The 18,623-nt window shown below is 46.2% G+C and overlaps 1 protein-coding gene across 10 annotated transcripts in view; it reads right to left on the bottom strand.

Moving 5' to 3' along the window:
• FHAD1 (forkhead associated phosphopeptide binding domain 1) overlaps positions 1–18,623 on the bottom strand; it is a 168,064-nt gene that overhangs the window by 99,218 nt on the left and 50,223 nt on the right. For all 10 annotated transcript variants that reach the window (XR_011467227.1, XM_070384949.1, XM_070384953.1 and 7 more), the window contains exons 4-6: positions 18,080–18,350; positions 3,846–3,955; positions 229–465 (exon numbers count right to left, since the gene is read on the bottom strand). Coding sequence is in view for 9 of the 10 variants with exons in the window: in XM_070384949.1 (XP_070241050.1) it covers positions 229–465; positions 3,846–3,955; positions 18,080–18,350 (618 nt within the window). In the remaining variant the exon portion in view is untranslated. The remainder of the gene's footprint in view (positions 1–228; positions 466–3,845; positions 3,956–18,079; positions 18,351–18,623) is intronic.

The following is an 18,623-nucleotide window of genomic DNA, read 5'->3' as shown; positions in this document are numbered from 1 at the left end:
AGGAGCTGCAGTTTCCATCCCTGGGTTGGGGACATGCCCCTGGAGAAGGAAATGGCAACCCACTCCAGTGTTCTTGCCTGGAAAATCTCATGGACAGAGGAGCCTGGTGGGCTATTGTTCATGGGGTCGCATAAGAGTCGGACATGACTTAGCAACCAAACAACAATTAAGAGCGTGTGTATGCCAATCCCAACCTCCCAATACGTCCCACACCCCTCCTCCCCCTACCTGGCTTTTCAAGTTCTCGATTTCTCTCTGTTGGGCATCATCGTCTTCCTCCAGAACCTGGAGCTTGGGTGGGACCACCCTCTCATTCTGTCTGGAGGTGGCTGTTTCTGACAGCTTCTGGCTCAGGTGGGCCACTTCGTTCTGAAGGTTCACGATCACGGCATCTTTGTATTTGGATTCGAGTTCGAAATCCGATAGACGGCTGACTTCTTTTCCCAGCAGCAGAATTATTTCATCCTGGGTGGAGGCCAGATGGGAAGTTTAGTGGGTGTGGGTCTGGGTGTAAGGCTGAGCCCACTGAAAAAAATATAGGAAAAATATGGTATCATTCTCTGGGAAGGTGAGGGCAGGCAGGGAAGGACAAGGCAGATTCTCAAGGCTATCTCTGTCATTTGAGAAAACCTCAAAGAGTCAAGAATTTGGTTGAAATGATGTCCTTGTATATCGATATCTGTAATGGATGTCTGGGCTTCTCAGCTGGTGCTAGTGGTAAAGTACTCGCCTGCCAATGCAGGAGATAGAAAAGATGTGGGTTTGACCCCTAGGTCGGGAAGATCCCCTGGAGGAGGGCATGGCAACCCACTCCAGTATTCTTGCCTGGAGAATGCCATGGACAGAGAAGCCTGGTGAGCTACAGTCCATGGGGTTGCAAAGGGTCAGACACGACTGAAGCGACTTAGCCTGCACACACGAGTGGATGTCTATAGCTCACAGGTACTGAAACTACTGAGAATTATCCTTTCACATTAAGAATAACCATCCCACTTGGGAACTTTTGTTGCTGGAAAGTTTATAATTTTTTATTTATAATATTCAGCCTAGCACACTGGGGACCTAGGAAAGGTAACTAGGAAATCAAGATTCTGTTCAATCACATTCTACTTATAACGAGGGCTATTTTTTTTTTTTAAAACTTAAAACATTTAATACATTCTGAAATATTTATTTTCCCTTTCCTCTCTTCTAGTACTTCCTGCCTCTCTGGCAATTCATTTAAGAATTTTTTTTCCAGGTCACTGGATCTGGGAAGTAAATGAGACGGGAATGGTGATTATTTGTGCGGGCTGGTGTAAACTTTGGGCTGGAAAAGCAACATCGCCGGCAGACTTCACCCACAGGTGTAATTAACTGTGTCTTCCATCTCTCCAAAGAAAAAGTTCTAACAAAAGAATTCGTTAGGTTTTCCAAAAGTGGAAGGAAAAAAAAAAAATCCCCCAAGCTTCTCACCAGCAGTTATCAACAAAATGTCAAGAAAACTGGGAAAAAAAGAATTCACCAGATGCCTTTTCAAAGGCAGACACAAAAAGAGGTAAAGAGGCAATTTCCAGGCTGGCTCATTCCCGGGGGAGCTTGTCCAGTTGGCCTCAAGACCTTCCAGCTCTATGACCTGGGGAAGGACAGGATCTTAGTCAGGAGGAAGCTTGTCTGACATTGCCAGCTGCTGCCAAGGGTCTTCCTCTGCTGCTGCTGCTGCTAAGTCGCTTCAGTCGTGTCTGATTCTGCGTGACCCCATGGACTGCAGCTTACCAGGCTTCTCTGTCCATGGGATTCTCCAGGCAAGAACACTGGAGTGGGTTGCCATTTCCTTCTCCAGGTCTTCCTCTGGGTCCCTGTAAATGCTGGTGGCAAAATTTCAAGAGAGAGTACCAAACAGATTACCTGCTCCTGGGAAATCTGCCCCCCTCTTTCATCCTATTATGATCAGCCAGGTGCTTATTTATTTTTCATGCAACAAACACTCTCTGGGCAGCCACTATATACCAGGCCCTGTGTTGGTGCTGAAATATAAGTTTGCAGAGGGTGGCGGACTGGTGTGGGTTCTGTCTTCCTGGTGAGCGCCACCCCCCCAACCCCCCGTGCCCTTCCTGGAGGGAGCCCGGTGCATGTGACCCAAGCTGGTCAATCAAAGTTTAAGATTTCACATGTCGGTTACAGAGGGCGAGGATCTTGTGCCTCCTTTTGGACCACAGACCTTACATTTAGAGGCTTGTTTGCCTGAGTTTGCCTTTTTCAACACACAAAACTGGCCTTATGCAGAAAGCCAGACTCTGAAGGAAACAGAGAGGAGAGATTGGTGGTAGGAAGTGTTCTGATGACAAGATTCAAGCTCCTGGATCTAGCCATACCTGAAGCTAGAAGCCCTTTAAATATTCCAATAAGAGGAGCCAATAAATGCTTCCCCCTCCACCAAGCTAATTTCTTTACTGTCACCTGAAGGAGTCCTGGCAAGTCAGGGCATAAATGGCTTATAAATAGAAAAAAATTATAACCGTGGTTGCACTATATTTCCAATTTAAAAATGGAGGCAGTTTGAAAAATGGCTACAAACACTTTGCAGCTTTGCCATCTAGCCTATTTTCCTGCCCTCTAAGTGTAGGCTGGCCCTGGGACTTCTTTAACCAACAGAAGGTAATGGAGGTGTGGCTGCACAATCCCCAGGCAAGTTCTTACAGGCTGTGAGCTTGTGTTCCAGCCCCTGGGAACCCTGAGAGCACTGTGCTATGATGAAAAACCACAAACAGAAAGGGGGCACCAGTCCAGGCATCCTGGCTGAGGCTCCAGTCCTGGGAAGGAGGCCATCAGGGAGACCACCGGCTGGGCCAGGTCGTGGGCTGACTGCAGTCTAGTGAGTGAGGTCAGGGGACAGGAGCAAAGGAAACTTCCAGGTCAATCTGGAGATTCTGGGGAATAATGAGTTGCTGTTTTAAGCCCCTAAGCTTTAGGGGTGGCTTGTTACATAGCAAGAAATACAGAATCCAAGCCTGGCTTCTCACCTCCCTGCAACAATTCTTACAGTCTTGTCTCAGGACACCTTTGTCGGAATCCCCTACCTCCTGAAGTTTGGATTCCATGTCTGACAAAGACCCCAGGTAGTTCTGTTCCTCACAGACTCCGAGAATTGCTGCAGGCCCAGGCCCTGGCCTTTGACGAAAGCGAGATATTGCAGACTGCTTCTTTTAGAATAATTTTCAGGTCATGTGTAAGAGGGGAGAAATCAACCCAGGTCCTTCCCAGGATGGTTTGAATTCACCTCTTCTCCTTCTTTGAACCTCCCTAATTCTTTAATGAGTCTCTTTCTTTGCTCGGGCCTCCCTGACTTCAGTGTTCACTTCTTCCTGCCAGAAATGTATTTATCCATGATCACTGTTCCATCACTCGAAGCTGACCAAGTGATTACTATGTGTGTGTTAGAAGTACCCGCTGGGAAGTTAACCAGACCTAGGTTTGAGTCTTAACACTGCTCCTTACCCTGGGCAACCTTAAACAAGTTACTTAACCTCTCTGAGCTTCGGTTTCCTCATCTGCAAAGTGAGGGAGATAAAATCTATCCTGAAGATGATAAGGATTAACAAGCCAAGGAAATGTCAAGTGCACAGGACATGGCCCAGCACACAGGAGGGGCTCAGTACCTTGCAGTGGTAGATGCTGTTTGGGACAAAATGAGCAGTAACCAGACTTTTGGCTGAATGTCTTGGGAGCAAGAGGTGATTTCTTGGAAGTAGTCAAAAAAAAAAAAAAAAAAAGCACTTCTAGAGTCACAAAGAGCAAGAGGCAGTGGCAAGCCCTCCGTGGGTCCCTCCTGCTACTGCAGCTCTGTCCTCCCCAAGATCCCTCACCTTCTCCTGCTGGGCCAAGTCATGATCCACAAACATCTCTCTGGCGGATCCTGCCCCAGGAATTTCCTCAGCCACTGGTTGGTCTGACAGATCCACGGCGTTGGTCCACACTAATACACATGGGCGACAGAGAATGCAGAGGAGATTGTAAGTTTCCCCCAAATCTTAGAGGATATCTTCAGATTAACCTTCACACTCATGAAACTCATGCAATGACATCATCACAGGAACGTTGGTAAGGGGAAGAGCCGCCTCTTCCTCTTCCCCTGGGTTAGCTGTGCGGATGCACTTTGATGCAGCCCTTTCCAGACTTATTTCTATGCCGCGTAAGAGCTGAGGACCTGTGCACGTCATTTAATCTCTCTCAGCTGCATATATAATGTAGGGACACTAACAGTCTCTATTATAAAGGGCTCTTTGGAGAGTAAATAGAATGAAGATGTAGAGCAGGGGTGGGAAAACTACGGCCCTACGGCCAAATCTGGCCCTCTGGGTATTTTAAAATTTATTTATTGGGCTTCTCTCTACTGCAGTGAGTGGAGCTACCCTCCAGTCGCGGTGCAGGTACTTCTCACCGCAGTGGTTTCTCTTGCTGCAGAGCACGGGCTCTAGGGAGCAGGTTCAGTGGCTGCAGCACGTGGGATCAGTAGTTGCGGCGCACGGGCTTAGTGGCTCCACGGCATGTGGAATCTTCGCAGACAGGGACTGAACCTGTGTCCCCTGCACTGGCAGGCAGATTCTTCTCTATTGCGCCACCAGGGAAGCCCAGCTATTTTTAAACTGCAGTCACATCTTTTATTTACGATTTTTTTTTTTGAGGCTGACCTGTTTTCCTTTCTAAGTCTTTATTGAACTAATTACAATATTGCTTCCGCTCTGTGCTTCAGGTTTTTGGCCATGAGGCATATGGGATCTTAACTCCCGTACCAGGGATCAAACCCGTACCTCCTGCTCTGGAAGGTGAAGTCTTAACACTGGACCACCAGAGAAGCCCTAGTCATATCTTTAACAAAAAACAAAAATGGGGAAATACCCTGGCTGTCCAGTGGTTAGGACTCTGCTTTCCCTGCCAAGGGCTCGGGTTCAATCCCTGGTTGGGGAACTAAGATCTCACAGCCAACAAACAAAAACAAATATGGATTTACATAACAGAGATTTTCTCCAGCTTACTTTTCACCTAACAATATTAAAAAAGAAAAATCAGCATTTGCAGCTGTACTTGGTTCTTTTAAAAAATATTTATTTATCTTTGGCTGTGTTGGGTCTTACGTGTGGGTGAGTGGGCTTCTCTCCAGTTGTGGCGGGTGGGCTCCAGAGCACGGGGGCTCTCTAGCTGTGGTGTGCAGGCTTAGCTGCCCTTCGCCACATGGGAGCTTAGTTCCCTGATCAGGGATCAAATCCCCATCCGCTGCACTGGGAGGCAGGTTCCTAACCACTGGACCACCAGGGAAGTCCCTGTACTACATCCTTTTTAATGACAGCATTGTGCTCCACTGTACAACCCTACCTGATGTATTAACTGGGACCCACTTGATAAACATACAAGCTTTCCTGATTGTTTGCTCATTAATCCCATTATTACAAGGGCTGTTTACATGACTTTTGGGGGATGTGGCATTATGTTTGGGGATCTCACTCTGAATTATATCAGACACAATTCACATCAAGACTGAATAATTTTTTTTTTTGGTGTAGAAACTTTCGTAAAGATTTCCATAATTCTGCTTGTGAGATCACTGGGCTCCAAGCAGTGTATTTTAAATTTCCAACTGACTCTGGTTTCTGGGCAGTCACTGCACATTCTTATCTTCTTGTGAAGTGAGAAACTGATCCAATTGTTTTCAAAGCCAGTGAAACTTTAATGGGTGTTAACATGAATGATGAATGAAGCATGCACCGACGCGTTTGTGGCCATTTATTCCATCATTTATTCATTTGGCTTCTGCATTTTTTATTTATGCACTTCAGAGTCAATGATTCCCTCCCTACCAAGCTTTTAAACATGTCTGTGGATCCTAGAACCTCCAGTGGACGCAGCCTATTAAAAAAAAAAATCCTCTCCTGGTACAGGTTTGACTATAACGTGCAGCCAAATTCTGGGCCCTGTCATGCATCAAGGATCGTCACAGGCCTGCGCTTTAGTTTCTAAATATTCAGCATCGTGTGCCCGGTGCTATATGCGTGCAGGTCGCTTAACTTGCAGGCTAGAGGCGGTCAGATCCCGAATCTGCAGTCCTCTCCTGGTGCGGCCGGGCAGCACTGCATTAGACAGGCCATAGACCAGAGGCAGTTGTGCCTCCCGAAGGTCAGAAATGGGTTCTTACTGGTAACAGCGTGGCCTGTTACTTGGCATGCTGAACGCTAGAAACCAGCTCCCAGGGATCCAAGGGAGGAAGGGACTGCCTAGGCTGTGCCCCGGGGCAGGCCCTGGAGTCTGACCCTAACGGGGCGAGTGTCCAGTCTCGGCTTAAAGCTCTGGCGTCTGCTGCTATCTCTAGGGGTAACTCAAGATGCTTAGAGACCCTGCAAGGTGATGGTCAGAGGGGGACATCATCAAACCTATAGAACAGGCTGGACGACGGGATCCCTCTGCTGCAGAAGATGTGTTCACGGAAAGTCTCTGTGGGGGCAGAATGTGCTCTGAGACTCACTTTCCTTACAACCAGGCTGGGAGGTGCTGGGGCAGCTTCCCCTCACTCGCCCCAAATGTCTTTACAGGCTACTATTATTTATCAACACTGGAGCAGGAAATAGCAACCCACTGAGTATTCTTGCCTGGAAAATTCTATGGACAGAGAGGCCTGGCAGGCTACAGTCCATGGGGTCACAGAGTCGTATACAACTGTGGGACTGAGCTATCTTCGTAGCTCTTCCTGTTTCCCCCGTTCCTATTAATATTATTTATCAAAAAGGACCTAAGGGCCACGTCTGACCAAACCGGTTTAACTAAGTTCAAAACAGACCCTCTTGCCTGCTGGATCCCTTGGAGATCCTAGTGGGGAGAACCCCCAGGGAGGGCCAGGAGGGCTGGGGGATTGGGTGGGAGCAGAGGTAGGGACAGAGGCACTTTAAGAAGTTTCCAGCAGGAGCTATTTGCCAAACAGCAGGGGAGTTACTTCAATATTTTAACAACCCACTGTCCTGGTGTGTGTGTGTGAAAGTCTCTCAGTTGTGTCTGACTCTCTGCTACTCCATGGATTATACATCTATGGAATTCTCCAGGCCAGAATACTGGAGTGGGTAGCCTTTCCCTTCTCCAGGGAATCTTCCCAAGTCAGGGATTGAACCCAGGTGTCCCTCATTGCAGGCAGATTCTTTACCAGCTGAGCCACAGGGAAGCTTGCCTGTCCTGGTGCTTATCCAATAATCATCAGTCTACAAAGGGGCAGCAAGTGTGCACCTTAACTGTGTCTTATTTTTTTTGTCATTTCTTTCTTTAAAAAAATTTTTTTAAATTATGAAAGTATGACAACACATCTATAGCAGACATGGAAAATACAGAATAAAGTTACATATATTAACTGTATCTTCAAGACGTTGCTACATATGGTAAGTTGTAAATAAAAGTTAAATGACAATCATGGGTAGATAATCATTTAATTTTTAAAAATTTTAACATTTACTGAGTGTTCAGTATGCATCAGGGACTGTGCTTGGCACTTACAGGCAGGATCTGATTTTGTCTTCATGACAACCTGGTGAGATAGGCTTTACTATTTCCACCTCTAGTGAAGGACACGGAAGCCTGGCGTGATACGGTCCGTGGGGTCGCAAAGAGTCAGACACGACTTCGTGACTGAACAAGCACATTCCTGTTTCCATTTTATAAGTGAGTGGTATGACGTACAGAGATGGCAAGTCACCTACTCAAGGACACACAGCTGGTATGTAGGTACGAGCCCAGGTCTATTGGATTCTGAGCCCAACCGCTCCTAACCTCTACGCAGTAAATTTACTGAAGTGGGAAGACATTTATGATATATTATTGAATTTCAAAAAGCAGGTTACCAATGTTAGGTTCACAAGATCCCATTATTGGGAGAAAAATTATATATAAATTGGATGGTATTTCAAAAAATTCACCCAATGTATTTTCTGTTCTCAGTAATTCTTCTCCACTTCCCATGAGCTCTTGCCATTAAGATTTGGTGGTTTTGGAGCTGAGGTTTTATTGCCTTGTGGGAAAGGAAGGATGACTATTAACTTAGAATGGGGTGATTCAGCCTCCAGGCACAATGATGTTTTGACTTCTGGCAAAGACTGGAGACATTTCTGAGTATCACAGTCGGAGGGTCGGGGGGTGGGGTTGCTGCTGGCATCAGTGGGAAGGAGCCAGGGATGCTGCTAAATGTTCTAAAATGAACAGGACAGATCCCACAGCAAGGAGTTATCCAGTCCCAAATGTCACCGTGCTGAGACGGAGAAACTCTGACCTGGCCTACGATAAATAAGGCCTTGGCCTTGGGTTTTCAAATAGGATTTTTCAGATCTATAGCAAGGCAACAGTCTAACAGTAAACCAACTTTAGTTGAAAACCCCAGCTTCATTAAGAGGGGATGGGTTTTTTCAGAACCCTCAAAAATAGATGTTTTCTATCAAGAGCCAGCCTGGAGGACTGGAACATAGAGTGCTCTGAAGAGTGGAGCAGAGAGGCCCAGACAGGAAGGAGCTCTCCATCACATGGGAAGTTGAAAGCCCTTCTCAGAGGATGGAGTGTCAGGGAAGTCAGGGTGAATGTATGGAAACAGATGAGATATGGCTGGGAGGCTGAGGGAATAGAGCCCCAGGTAGATGTGAAGGCCTCTAAGCCATAGGATTCATCCGTCACTTCTCCAGGGGACTGTACATCCCTCAGAGAAGCCCCAGTTGCAACATGGCATTGGAAAAACTGATGGCAAAACCCACTGATTACAGTTGTTGTTTCGTTGATCAGTTGTGTCTGACTCTTTGCAACTCCATGGACTGCAGCATGCCAGGCTTCCCTGTCCATCACTATCTCCCGGAGTTTGTTCAAACTCATGTTCATTGAATCAATGATGCCATCCAACCATCTCATCCTCTGTCGCCCCCTTCTCCTCTTGTTCTCAGTCCTTTCCAACATCAGTCCTTCCAATGAATATTCAGGGTTGATTTCCTTTAGGATTGACTGGTATGATCTCCTTGCTGTCCAAGGGACTCTCAAGAGTCTTCTCCAGCATCACAGTTCAAAAGCATCAATTCTTTGGCACTCAGCCTTCTTTATGGTCCAACTCTCACATCTGTACATAGTCAAGCTGTACAAACCATAACTTTGACTATACAGACCTATGTTGGCCTGAGACTAGGTCATAAAAGACATTGTGGTTTCTGCCTTAGTGTCCAAGACCACTTGTCTGGAGCAGCTGTGTCACAAGGACACTCAGCAGCCTATGGACACGCCCACCTGGTGAAGAACTGAGGCCTCTTACTAAAAGCCGTGGAGGGAACCATCACAGAGATGGGCCCTTCAGCCCCAGGAGGGCCTCCTGATGACCACAGCCCTAGCTGAGACCATGATAGCAACCTCATGAGAAACCCCAAGCCCAAATCACCCAGCTCAGCCAGTCCCAAATTCCTGACTCAGAGAAACTGTGAGATAATAAACGCTTCAGTTCAGTTCAGTCGCTCAGTCGTGTCCGACTCTTTGCGACCCCATGAATCGCAGCACGCCAGGCCTCCCTGTCCATCACCAACTCGTGGAGTTCACTCAGACTCACGTCCATCGAGTCGGTGATGCCATCCAGCCATCTCATCCTCTGTCGTCCCCTTCTCCTCCTGCCCACAATCCCTCCCAGCATCAGGGTCTTTTCCAATGAGTCAACTCTTCGCAGGAGGTGGCCAAAGTATTGGAGTTTCATGCTTACTGTTGTTTTATTTTAAATGTATTTATTTGGCTGTGCTGGGTCTTGATTGCTGTGCTCGGGCTTTCTCTAGTTGCAGGGAGTGGGGTTACTCTTTAGTGTGGGCTTCTCGCTGCAGGGGCTTCTCTTGTCGCAGAGCACAGGCTCTAGGGCTTCCAGGCTTCAGCAGTTTCGGCTTGTGGGCTCTAGAGCACAGGCTCAATAGTTGTGATGCACGAGCTTAGTTGTTCTGTGGCATGAGGGATCTTTCCAGATCATGGATAGAACTGTGTCTCCTCCTTTAGCGGGAGGATTCTTCACCACTGAGCCATCAGGGACACCCCTTACTGTTGTTTTAGACCTTCACATCCTGGAGTAACTTATCATGCCTCAATGAGGAGTGAATACTGATTTTTGGCAGCAGGATCGTTGTGAAATTTAACAAAACCCCTGAATGGTGGAATGGTTTGGGGCGGAACAGTGGCCAGAAGCCGGAGGACGTTTGCCGAGAGCCTTAGAGAAGGCCTGTTAGAAGGTTTGTTAGTAGGAGCTCAAAGGCCTTTGAGGAGGCAGTGAGGGGAGGTTTCCAGGAAAGTTAGGAAAATGTTACTGGGGTCCAGGGATCCTTGTTAGGTGGTGGCAGAAGTTTTAATAGCACACTGCCTGTCATCATGTGGGAAGAGAAAATGTTCCTGACGATCAAGCGCTCCAGGCAAGAGTTGTGGAAGGAGCACCTGGTTACTTCTTACTGCTTATTTACAGTGAAATGTGAAGGGGTGCTCAGTCACTCAGTCAGGTTTCTTTGCGGCCCCATGGAGTGTAGCTCTCCAGGCTCCTCTGTCCATGGAATTTTCCAGGCAAGAAATACTGGAGGGGGTTGCATTCCTACTCCAGGGGATCTTCCTGACCCAGGGATTGAACCCGTGTCTCTTGCACTACCTGCATTGGCAGGCGGTTTCTTTAACACTAGTGCCACCTGGGAAGCCCATGTGAGGGGTAGAGACAGTTAAAGAAAGGGATGTTCAATCAGGACTCAGTGCTCTGGGCTTGAAAATTCCCTGCCCGTGCAGGTGGCAAATGACATGTAAGAAACAGACTCTGGGCAAAGATCAAAATCAAGGGCGCTCTCAAGAAAACACCATCCAAAGAAGAAACTGAAGTGACTGAAAAAATCCTGTGTTAAGAGCACAGACTCAGGGCAGTGTCCCAGAGATGTTTGGTCTAGGCACTGGGCTTCTAAGAAGCTTGGGCAGTGTTGGCAGAAGCCCAAGGTGGAAGGGCTTGTGTCAAAAAAAACCTGTGAGCATGGGTTTTGCCCACTGTCAACCTACTTTTTTAACTTATATGCAGAGTACATCATGCGAAATGCAGGGCTGGATGAAGCACAAGCTGGAATCAAGATTGCCAAGAGAAATATCAATAACATCAGATATGCAGATGACACCACCCTAACAGCAGAAAGCAAAGAGGAACTAAAGAGACACTTGATGAAGGTGAAAGAGCAGAGTGAAAAAGCTGGCTTAAAACTCAACATTCAAAAAACGAAGATTGTGGCATCTGGTTCCATCACTTCACGGCAAATAGATGGGGAAACAATGGAAACAGTGAGAGACTTTATTTTCTTGGTCTCCAAAATCACTGTAGATGGTGACTGCAGACATGAAATTAAAAGACACTTGCTCCTTGGAAGAAAAGCCATGACAAACCTAGATAATGTATAAAAAAGCAGAGACATTACTTTACTGACAAAGGTCCATGTAGTCAAAGCTATGGTTTTTCCAGTAGTCACGTATGGATGTGAGAGTTGGACCATAAAGAAGGCTGACCACTGAAGAACTGACGCTTTTGATCTATGGTGTTGGAGAAGACTCTTGAGAGTCCCCTGGACTGCAAAGAGATTAAGCCAGTAAGTGCTAAAGGAAATCAACCCTGAATTTCCATTGGAAGAACTGATGCTGAAGCTCCAATACTTTGGCCACCTGATGGGAAGAGACAACTCATTGGAAAAGACCCTGATGCTGGAAAAAGATTGAAGGCAGGAGGAGAAGGGGACTACAAAGTATGAGATGATTGGCTGTCATCACCAGCTCAATGGACATGAGTTTGAGCAAGCTCCAGGAGATGGTGAAGGGCAGGGAAGCCTGGCGTGCTGCAGTCCATGGGGTTGCAAAGAGTTGAACACAGCTGAGCCACTGAACAACAACATGGGTTTTACCTAACAGGATGAACCCATATAAGAAGAACTGGCAACGCAGACCGACAGAGATTCACAAAAGTAAAAGAAGCTTCTGGACCCACAAGCTTCTGCAGGCAGGAAGCAGACTCTAAAACTATGCAGCTGCAACTATGTGATACCTTCCATGGGAAAGGTAGGACAATTCATAGGGCAGAACTTAGAGACCGGAGGGCAGAACCAAGAGCCCTGGAATGTCATTTCTGGGTAAGAGCTGGACTGAGGCCCCATGAAGGAACTGCTAAGATTTTCCCAGCTGGATTTCAGAATTGCTTTGGGCCAATGACGCCTGTGTGTTTCCTATCTTTCTCCCTTTTTAACTAGAGGAGGGTATGTAGCAGTTAGCTGTGTCTGTCCCACCATCGTATTTTGGGTATGTGAGGGACAGACACCTTGTTCATCAGTCTTCACTTTTCTGAAATAGTACTTGATTAACTGAACTTAAGGAACTACACCCATGAGCCTAATCTGTGCCTGGACTTGATTTAGATGAGATTCTGGAATTTGAGCTGATGCTGTAATGAGGTGAGATTTGGGGTAGGGGCGCAGGAGAGGGTTGGAGGAGGGTGAATCACTGAGGACCAGAGGGCAGACTGCAGTAGCCAGCCTTCAAGATGAGTGCCGATAATTCTTGCCTCCTGGTCTTCAGCCGTGTGTAGTCTTCTCCCATCCTGGAGAGGGACACCCTGTGTAATCAATAGGACACTGCAGCAATGACAGGGAGTGACTACTGAGGCTTAGTCACAAGAGATGTTGCAATTTCTACCTTGCTCTCCTGGATCACTTGCTCAGGAGGAGCCAGCTGCAGACCGACGCTCACGAGAACACTGGAGCCGCTCTCTAGGGAGATCCCCATGGTGATGAAGTGAGGCCTCCTGCTCACAGCTATGTGAGCACGCTATCTTAGAAGTGGATCCTCCAGCCCTAGTCAAGCCTTCAGATGATGCAGCCTTACAAGGGACCTGAGCCACGGCCGACCTGCTAAGCTGCTTCCAGATTCCTGACGCACAGAAACCGTATATGATAACATGCTTGTTTCTTGCTTTAGGCTGCAAATTCTGGGGAGAATTTCTTATGCAGCCAAGATAACAAATACACACTGCATGTTAATTTCACATGAAAGAGACAAAAAACACTGAATTCTAGTTAATGGTATCTATGCTAAAATATTTAGGAGGAGGACTACAGATGTGTGCAATTTATTTTGAAATGCATCAGACAATAAGATGGATTAAGGAATGAATAAGGCTTCCCTGGTGGTTCAGTGGTAAAGAATCTGCTGGCAATGTAGAAGACCCAGGTTCAAACCCTGGGATGGGAAGATACCCTGGAGAAGGAAATGGCAACCCATTCCAGTATTCTTGCCTGGGAAATCCCATGGACAGAGAAGCCTGGTGGGCTACCATCCATGGAGATGCAAAGCATCAGACACAACTCAGTGACTGAGCATGGAATAAATGAATAGAAGGATGGACAGACAGAAATGTAACAAAGAATACAGAAATATGTTAATAGTAGAATTAGGAGGGGAGCTGTTCTCTTCAAAATTCTTTTTACTTTGCTGTATGTTTGAAAATTTTCACATTAAAATGTTAGGGAGAACTGGCTGAGTAATTTCTTAACTTGGGTTGTAGGTAACTGAGCGTTCCTTAGAGGATGATGATGTAAACTGTAGAGACAGGTTTCATATGCTCCTTAGTTTGTATAGTTTCAGAATAATAACTACTATTTGAGTTCTGGAACATTTCATGCAAAGATGGGCACAGTAAAGGACAGAAATGGTATGGATCTAACAGAAGCAGAAGACATTAAGAAGTGGCAAAAACATACAGAAAAACTGTACAAAAAAGATCTTTACGATCCAGATAACCATGATAGTGTGATCACTGGACTAGAGCCAGACATCCTGGAAAGTGAAGTCAAGTGGGCCTTAGGAAGCATCACAACAAGAAAAGCTAGTGGAGGTGATGGAATTCCAGTTGGTTTATTTCAAATCCTAAAAGACGATGCTGTGAAAGTGTGGCACTCAACATGCCAGCAAATTTGGAAAACTCAGCAGTGGCCACAGGACTGGAAAAAACCAGTTTTCATTCCAATCCCAAACAAAGGCAATGCCAAAGAATGCTCGAACTATCACACAATTGCACTCATCTCACACACTAGCAAAGTAATGCTCAAAATTCTCCAAGCCAGGCTTCAACAGTACATGAACCAAGAACTTCCAGATGCTTGAGCTGGATTTAGAAAAGGCAGAGGAAGCAGATATTAAATTGCCAACATCCGTTGGATCATTGAAAAAGCAAGAGAGTTCCAGAGAAACTTCTGCTTTATTGACTATACCAAAGCCTTTGACTGTGTGTCACAATAACTGGAAAATTCTTCAAGAGACGGGGATACCAGATCACCTTACCTGCTTCCTGAGAAATCTGTACACAGCTTAAGAAGTAGCAGTTAGAAACGGACATGGAACAATGGGCAGGTTCTAAATTGGGAAAGGAGTACATCAAGGCTATATATTGTCACCCTGCTTATTTAACTTATATGCAGAGTGAAAGTGAAAGTCGCTCAGTAGTGTCTGACTCTTTCAACCCCATAGACTATACAGTCCATGGAATTCTGGAGTGGGTAGCTTTTCCCTTCTCCAGGGGATCTTCCCAGTTCAGTTCAGTTCAGTCTCTCAGTCATGTCTGACTCTTTGTGACCCCATGGGCTGCAGCATGCCAGGCCTCCCTGTCCATCACCAACTCGTGGAGTTTACTCAAACTCATATTCACTGACTCAGTGATACCATCTAACCATCTCATCCTCTGTCATCCCCTTCCCCCACCTTCAGTCTTTCCCAGCATCAGGATCTTTTCAAATGAGTCAGTTCTTTGCATCAGGTGGCCAAAGTATTGGAGTTTCAGCTTTAGCATCAGTCCTTCCAATGAATATTCAGGATTGATCTCCTTTAGGATGGACTGGTTGGATCTCCTTCTCCTTGCTGTCCAAGGGATTCTCAAGAGTCTTCTCCAACACCATAGTTCAAAAGCATCAATTCTTTGGCACTCAACTTTCTTTATGGTCCAACTCTCACATCCATACATGACTACTGGAAAAACTATACCTTTGACTAGATGGACCTTTGTTGGCAAAGTAACATCTCTGCTTTTGAATATGCTGTCTAAGTTGGTCATAACTTTTCTTCCAAGGAGCAGGTGTCTTTTAATTTCATGGCTGCAGTCACCATCTGCAGTGATTCTGGAGCCCAAGAAAATAAAGTCTGTCACTATTTCCATTCTTTCCATTGTTCCACTGTTACATTGTTTCGCCATCTATTTGCCATGAAGTGATGGGGCATCTGCCATGATCTTCGTTTTCTGAATGTTGACTTTTAAGCCAACTTTTTCACTCTCCTCTTTTATTTTCATCAAGAGGCTTTTGAGTTCCTCTTCACTTTCTGCCATAAGGGTGGTGTCATCTGCATATCTGAGGTTATTGATATTTCTCCCAGCAATCTTGATTCCAACTGTGCTTCCTCCAGTCCAGCATTTCTCGTGATGTACTCTGCATATAAGTTAAATGAGCAGGGTGACAATATACAGCCTTGACATACTCCTTTCCCTATTTGGAACGAGTCTGTTGTTCCATATCCAGTTCTGTTGTTTCTTGACCTGCATTCAGATTTCTCAGGAGGCAGGTCAGGTAGTCTGGTATTCCCGTCTCTTAAAGAATTTTCCACAGTTTGTTGTGATCCACACAGTCAAAGGCTTTGGTATAGTCAATAAAGCAGAAGTAGATGTGTTTCTGGAACTCTCTTGCTTTTTTGATGATAAAATGATGTTGAAAATTTGATCTCTGGTTCCTCTGACTTTTCTAAATCCAGCTCAAACATCTGGAAGTTCTTGATTCATGTACTGTTGAAGCTTGGCTTGGAGAATTTTGAGCATTACTTTGCTAGTGTTTGAGATGAGTGCAATTGTGTGATAGTTCGAGCATTCTTTGGCATTGCCTTTGTTTGGGATTGGAATGAAAACTGATTTTTTCTAGTCCTGTGGCCACTGCTGAGTTTTCCAAATTTGCTGGCATGTTGAGCGCCACACTTTCACAGCATCATCTTTTAGGATTTGAAATAGCTCAACTGGAATTCCATCACCTCCACTAGCTTTTCTTGTAGTGATGCTTCCTAAGGCCCACTTGACTTTGCATTCCAAAATGTCTGGCTCTAGGTGAGTGGTCACAGCATCGTGATTATCTGGGTTGTGAAGATCTTTTTTGTATAGTTCGAAACCAGGATCTTTCCAACCAGGGATCAAACCCAAGTCTCCCATATTGAAGGCAGATTCTTTACAAGCTGAGACACAAGGGAAGCCCTATATGCAGAGTACATCATGTGAAATACCGGGCTTGATGAAGCACAAGCTGGAATCAAGATTGCCGGGATAAATATCAATAACCTCAAATAGGCAGATGACACCACCCTTATGGCAGAAAGTGAAGAAGAACTAAAGAGCCTCTTGATGAAAGGGAAAGAGGAGAGTGAAAAGGTTGGCTTAAAACTCAACATTCAAAAAACTAAGATCATGGGATCTGGTCCCAATGTTTCCATTTGGGAAACAATGGAAACATTGAGAGACTTTATATTCTTGGGCTCCAAAATCACTGCAGATGGTAACTTCAGCCATGAAATTAAAATATGCTTGCTCCTTGGAAGAAAAGCTATGACCAACCTAGACAGCATATTAAAAAGTATAGACATTACTTTGCCGGCAAAAGTGCATATAGTCAAAGCTATGGTTTTTCCAGTAGTCATGTATGGATATGAGAATTGGACTATAAAGAAAGCTGAGTGCTAAAGAATTGATGCTTTTGAACTGTGGTGTTGGAGAAGACTCTTGAGAGTCCCTTGCACAGCAAGGAGAACAAGCCAGTCAATCCTAAAGGAAATCAGTCCTGAATATACACTGGAAGGACAGATGCTGAAGCTGAAACTTCAGTACTTATGGCCACCTGATGTGAAGAACTGACTCACTGGAAAAGACCCTGATGTTGGGAAAGATTGAAGGCAGGAGAAGAAAGGGATGACAGAGGATGAGATGGTCGGATGGCATTACTGACTTGATGCACATGAGTTTGAGCAAGCTCTGGGAGTTGGTGATGGTGAGCAAGCTCTGATGAATCTGCCTGCAATCCATGTAAAGAATTGTGCGGCAGTCCATGGGGTCGCAAAGAGTAGGACACAACTGAGCAACTGAACTGAACTGACCTGTAACCGACTGTGAACAATCAGTTGAGATAACTCACTACCTTCAGAGTAGCCTAATAACTATTACTTGAATGGCTGAGTGAGGTGACTAGGTGAGTGGTCCTGAGGGAGACCAAGGGAGGGTGTGGAGCCACTGAGAGATCTGGGGACTCAGAGGGGTCTGGGGCTGGGACCCAGAGGACAGAGAATGGGACCTTCTTGACAGCAGCCACAGAAGAAATCTGGGAATCATGCCAGGGACTAAGTCGACCTAGCTACTCTGCTAGCGAGGCTGGTGAGGCTGAGAGGATGGTGACAGACAGGAAGTCTCCTCCCCAAATGCCATGAAGCCTTCTGGGGCGGAGGAGGGGGAAATGAATCCCTGATGGCTTTGTGTCCCCAAAGTGACCAGGCTGCGAGTGACAGTCCTCGAGATAACCAGCCTTAAATTTCACTGAAACGCATCAGGTGAGATTAGATTGAATGTATCACCTCTAGAGAAGTAATTTTCTCCATAAGCCTCTGTCTCCTCTAACTTGCAAAATGGTAATAAAATATTTAAAACCTCCGAAGGCAAGAGGGATTTCAGTTACCTGTATTTCTGTCAAAGTATATAAATATAGATTCTGATACACATTCATATATATTCATGTATATGTACAGACACACACACATTCATTGCAGAGGTACTGACTGATATGTGTGGATGGGCACAAAATCTGGAGGGATTTGTACCAAAAAGTCACAGGGGGCAGTCCAGATGGTAAGAATGAGATCTTTCACTGTTTTCTGTTTATCCCAATTGTTTTTTTTTTCACAATTGCTAATGTTCCACTTTAGAATTGGAGAAATTAAGCAAAAACTGAGCCCCTGTCCATGAGCCCATCCCCGAAGCCACCACGGAAGCTCCCCTGAGTACCTTGTTTGATGATGGGAACCCCGTGGGCAGTGCCGTCCATCATAAAGGAGAACATCTTCCCGCTGGCACTCATGGGCCGCTTGTGAGAGGCAGGCGGGACCACGGAGGGCCTGGGGAAGCCCTGGGACCAGCTCCTCTGCACTGGCACCGGCCGGACGCCCGGGTGGAAGGGGACCTGTGATGGCGAGGGTGACTGGTTTGGCTGCTGTGTGGTCCGAGATGGCTGTGGCCTGGGCCAAGGTGCTGGGCCCATCGCCCATGGGAAGGAGACCTGCAGGGGCAGACAAGAGGGTCAGGGGAGGTTACGAGCAGCTGGGGTGGTCTCCACCCTTCTGTCCCAGTGACGTGATTGCTGTCCTAGGTTTCATCATATAAGTCACTTCCTCCAGGAAGACTTCCCAGACTCTCCCCAAATCTGGGATGGTGACCCCGCATGGGTCACCGGCACATCACTGCACCACCATTTGTTGGGTGCAGCCTTCATGCCAAGCACCCTGCCAAGAGATTTGCATCCATTACCTCACTTAATACACCTAACACTCTA

This window comes from Bos mutus, chromosome 16 (genome assembly GCF_027580195.1).
Source record: "Bos mutus isolate GX-2022 chromosome 16, NWIPB_WYAK_1.1, whole genome shotgun sequence".
Taxonomy (NCBI): Eukaryota; Metazoa; Chordata; class Mammalia; order Artiodactyla; family Bovidae; genus Bos; species Bos mutus.
The sequence above is the reverse complement of the archived record's forward strand: the minus strand, read 5'-3'. Positions and strand labels throughout refer to the sequence as shown.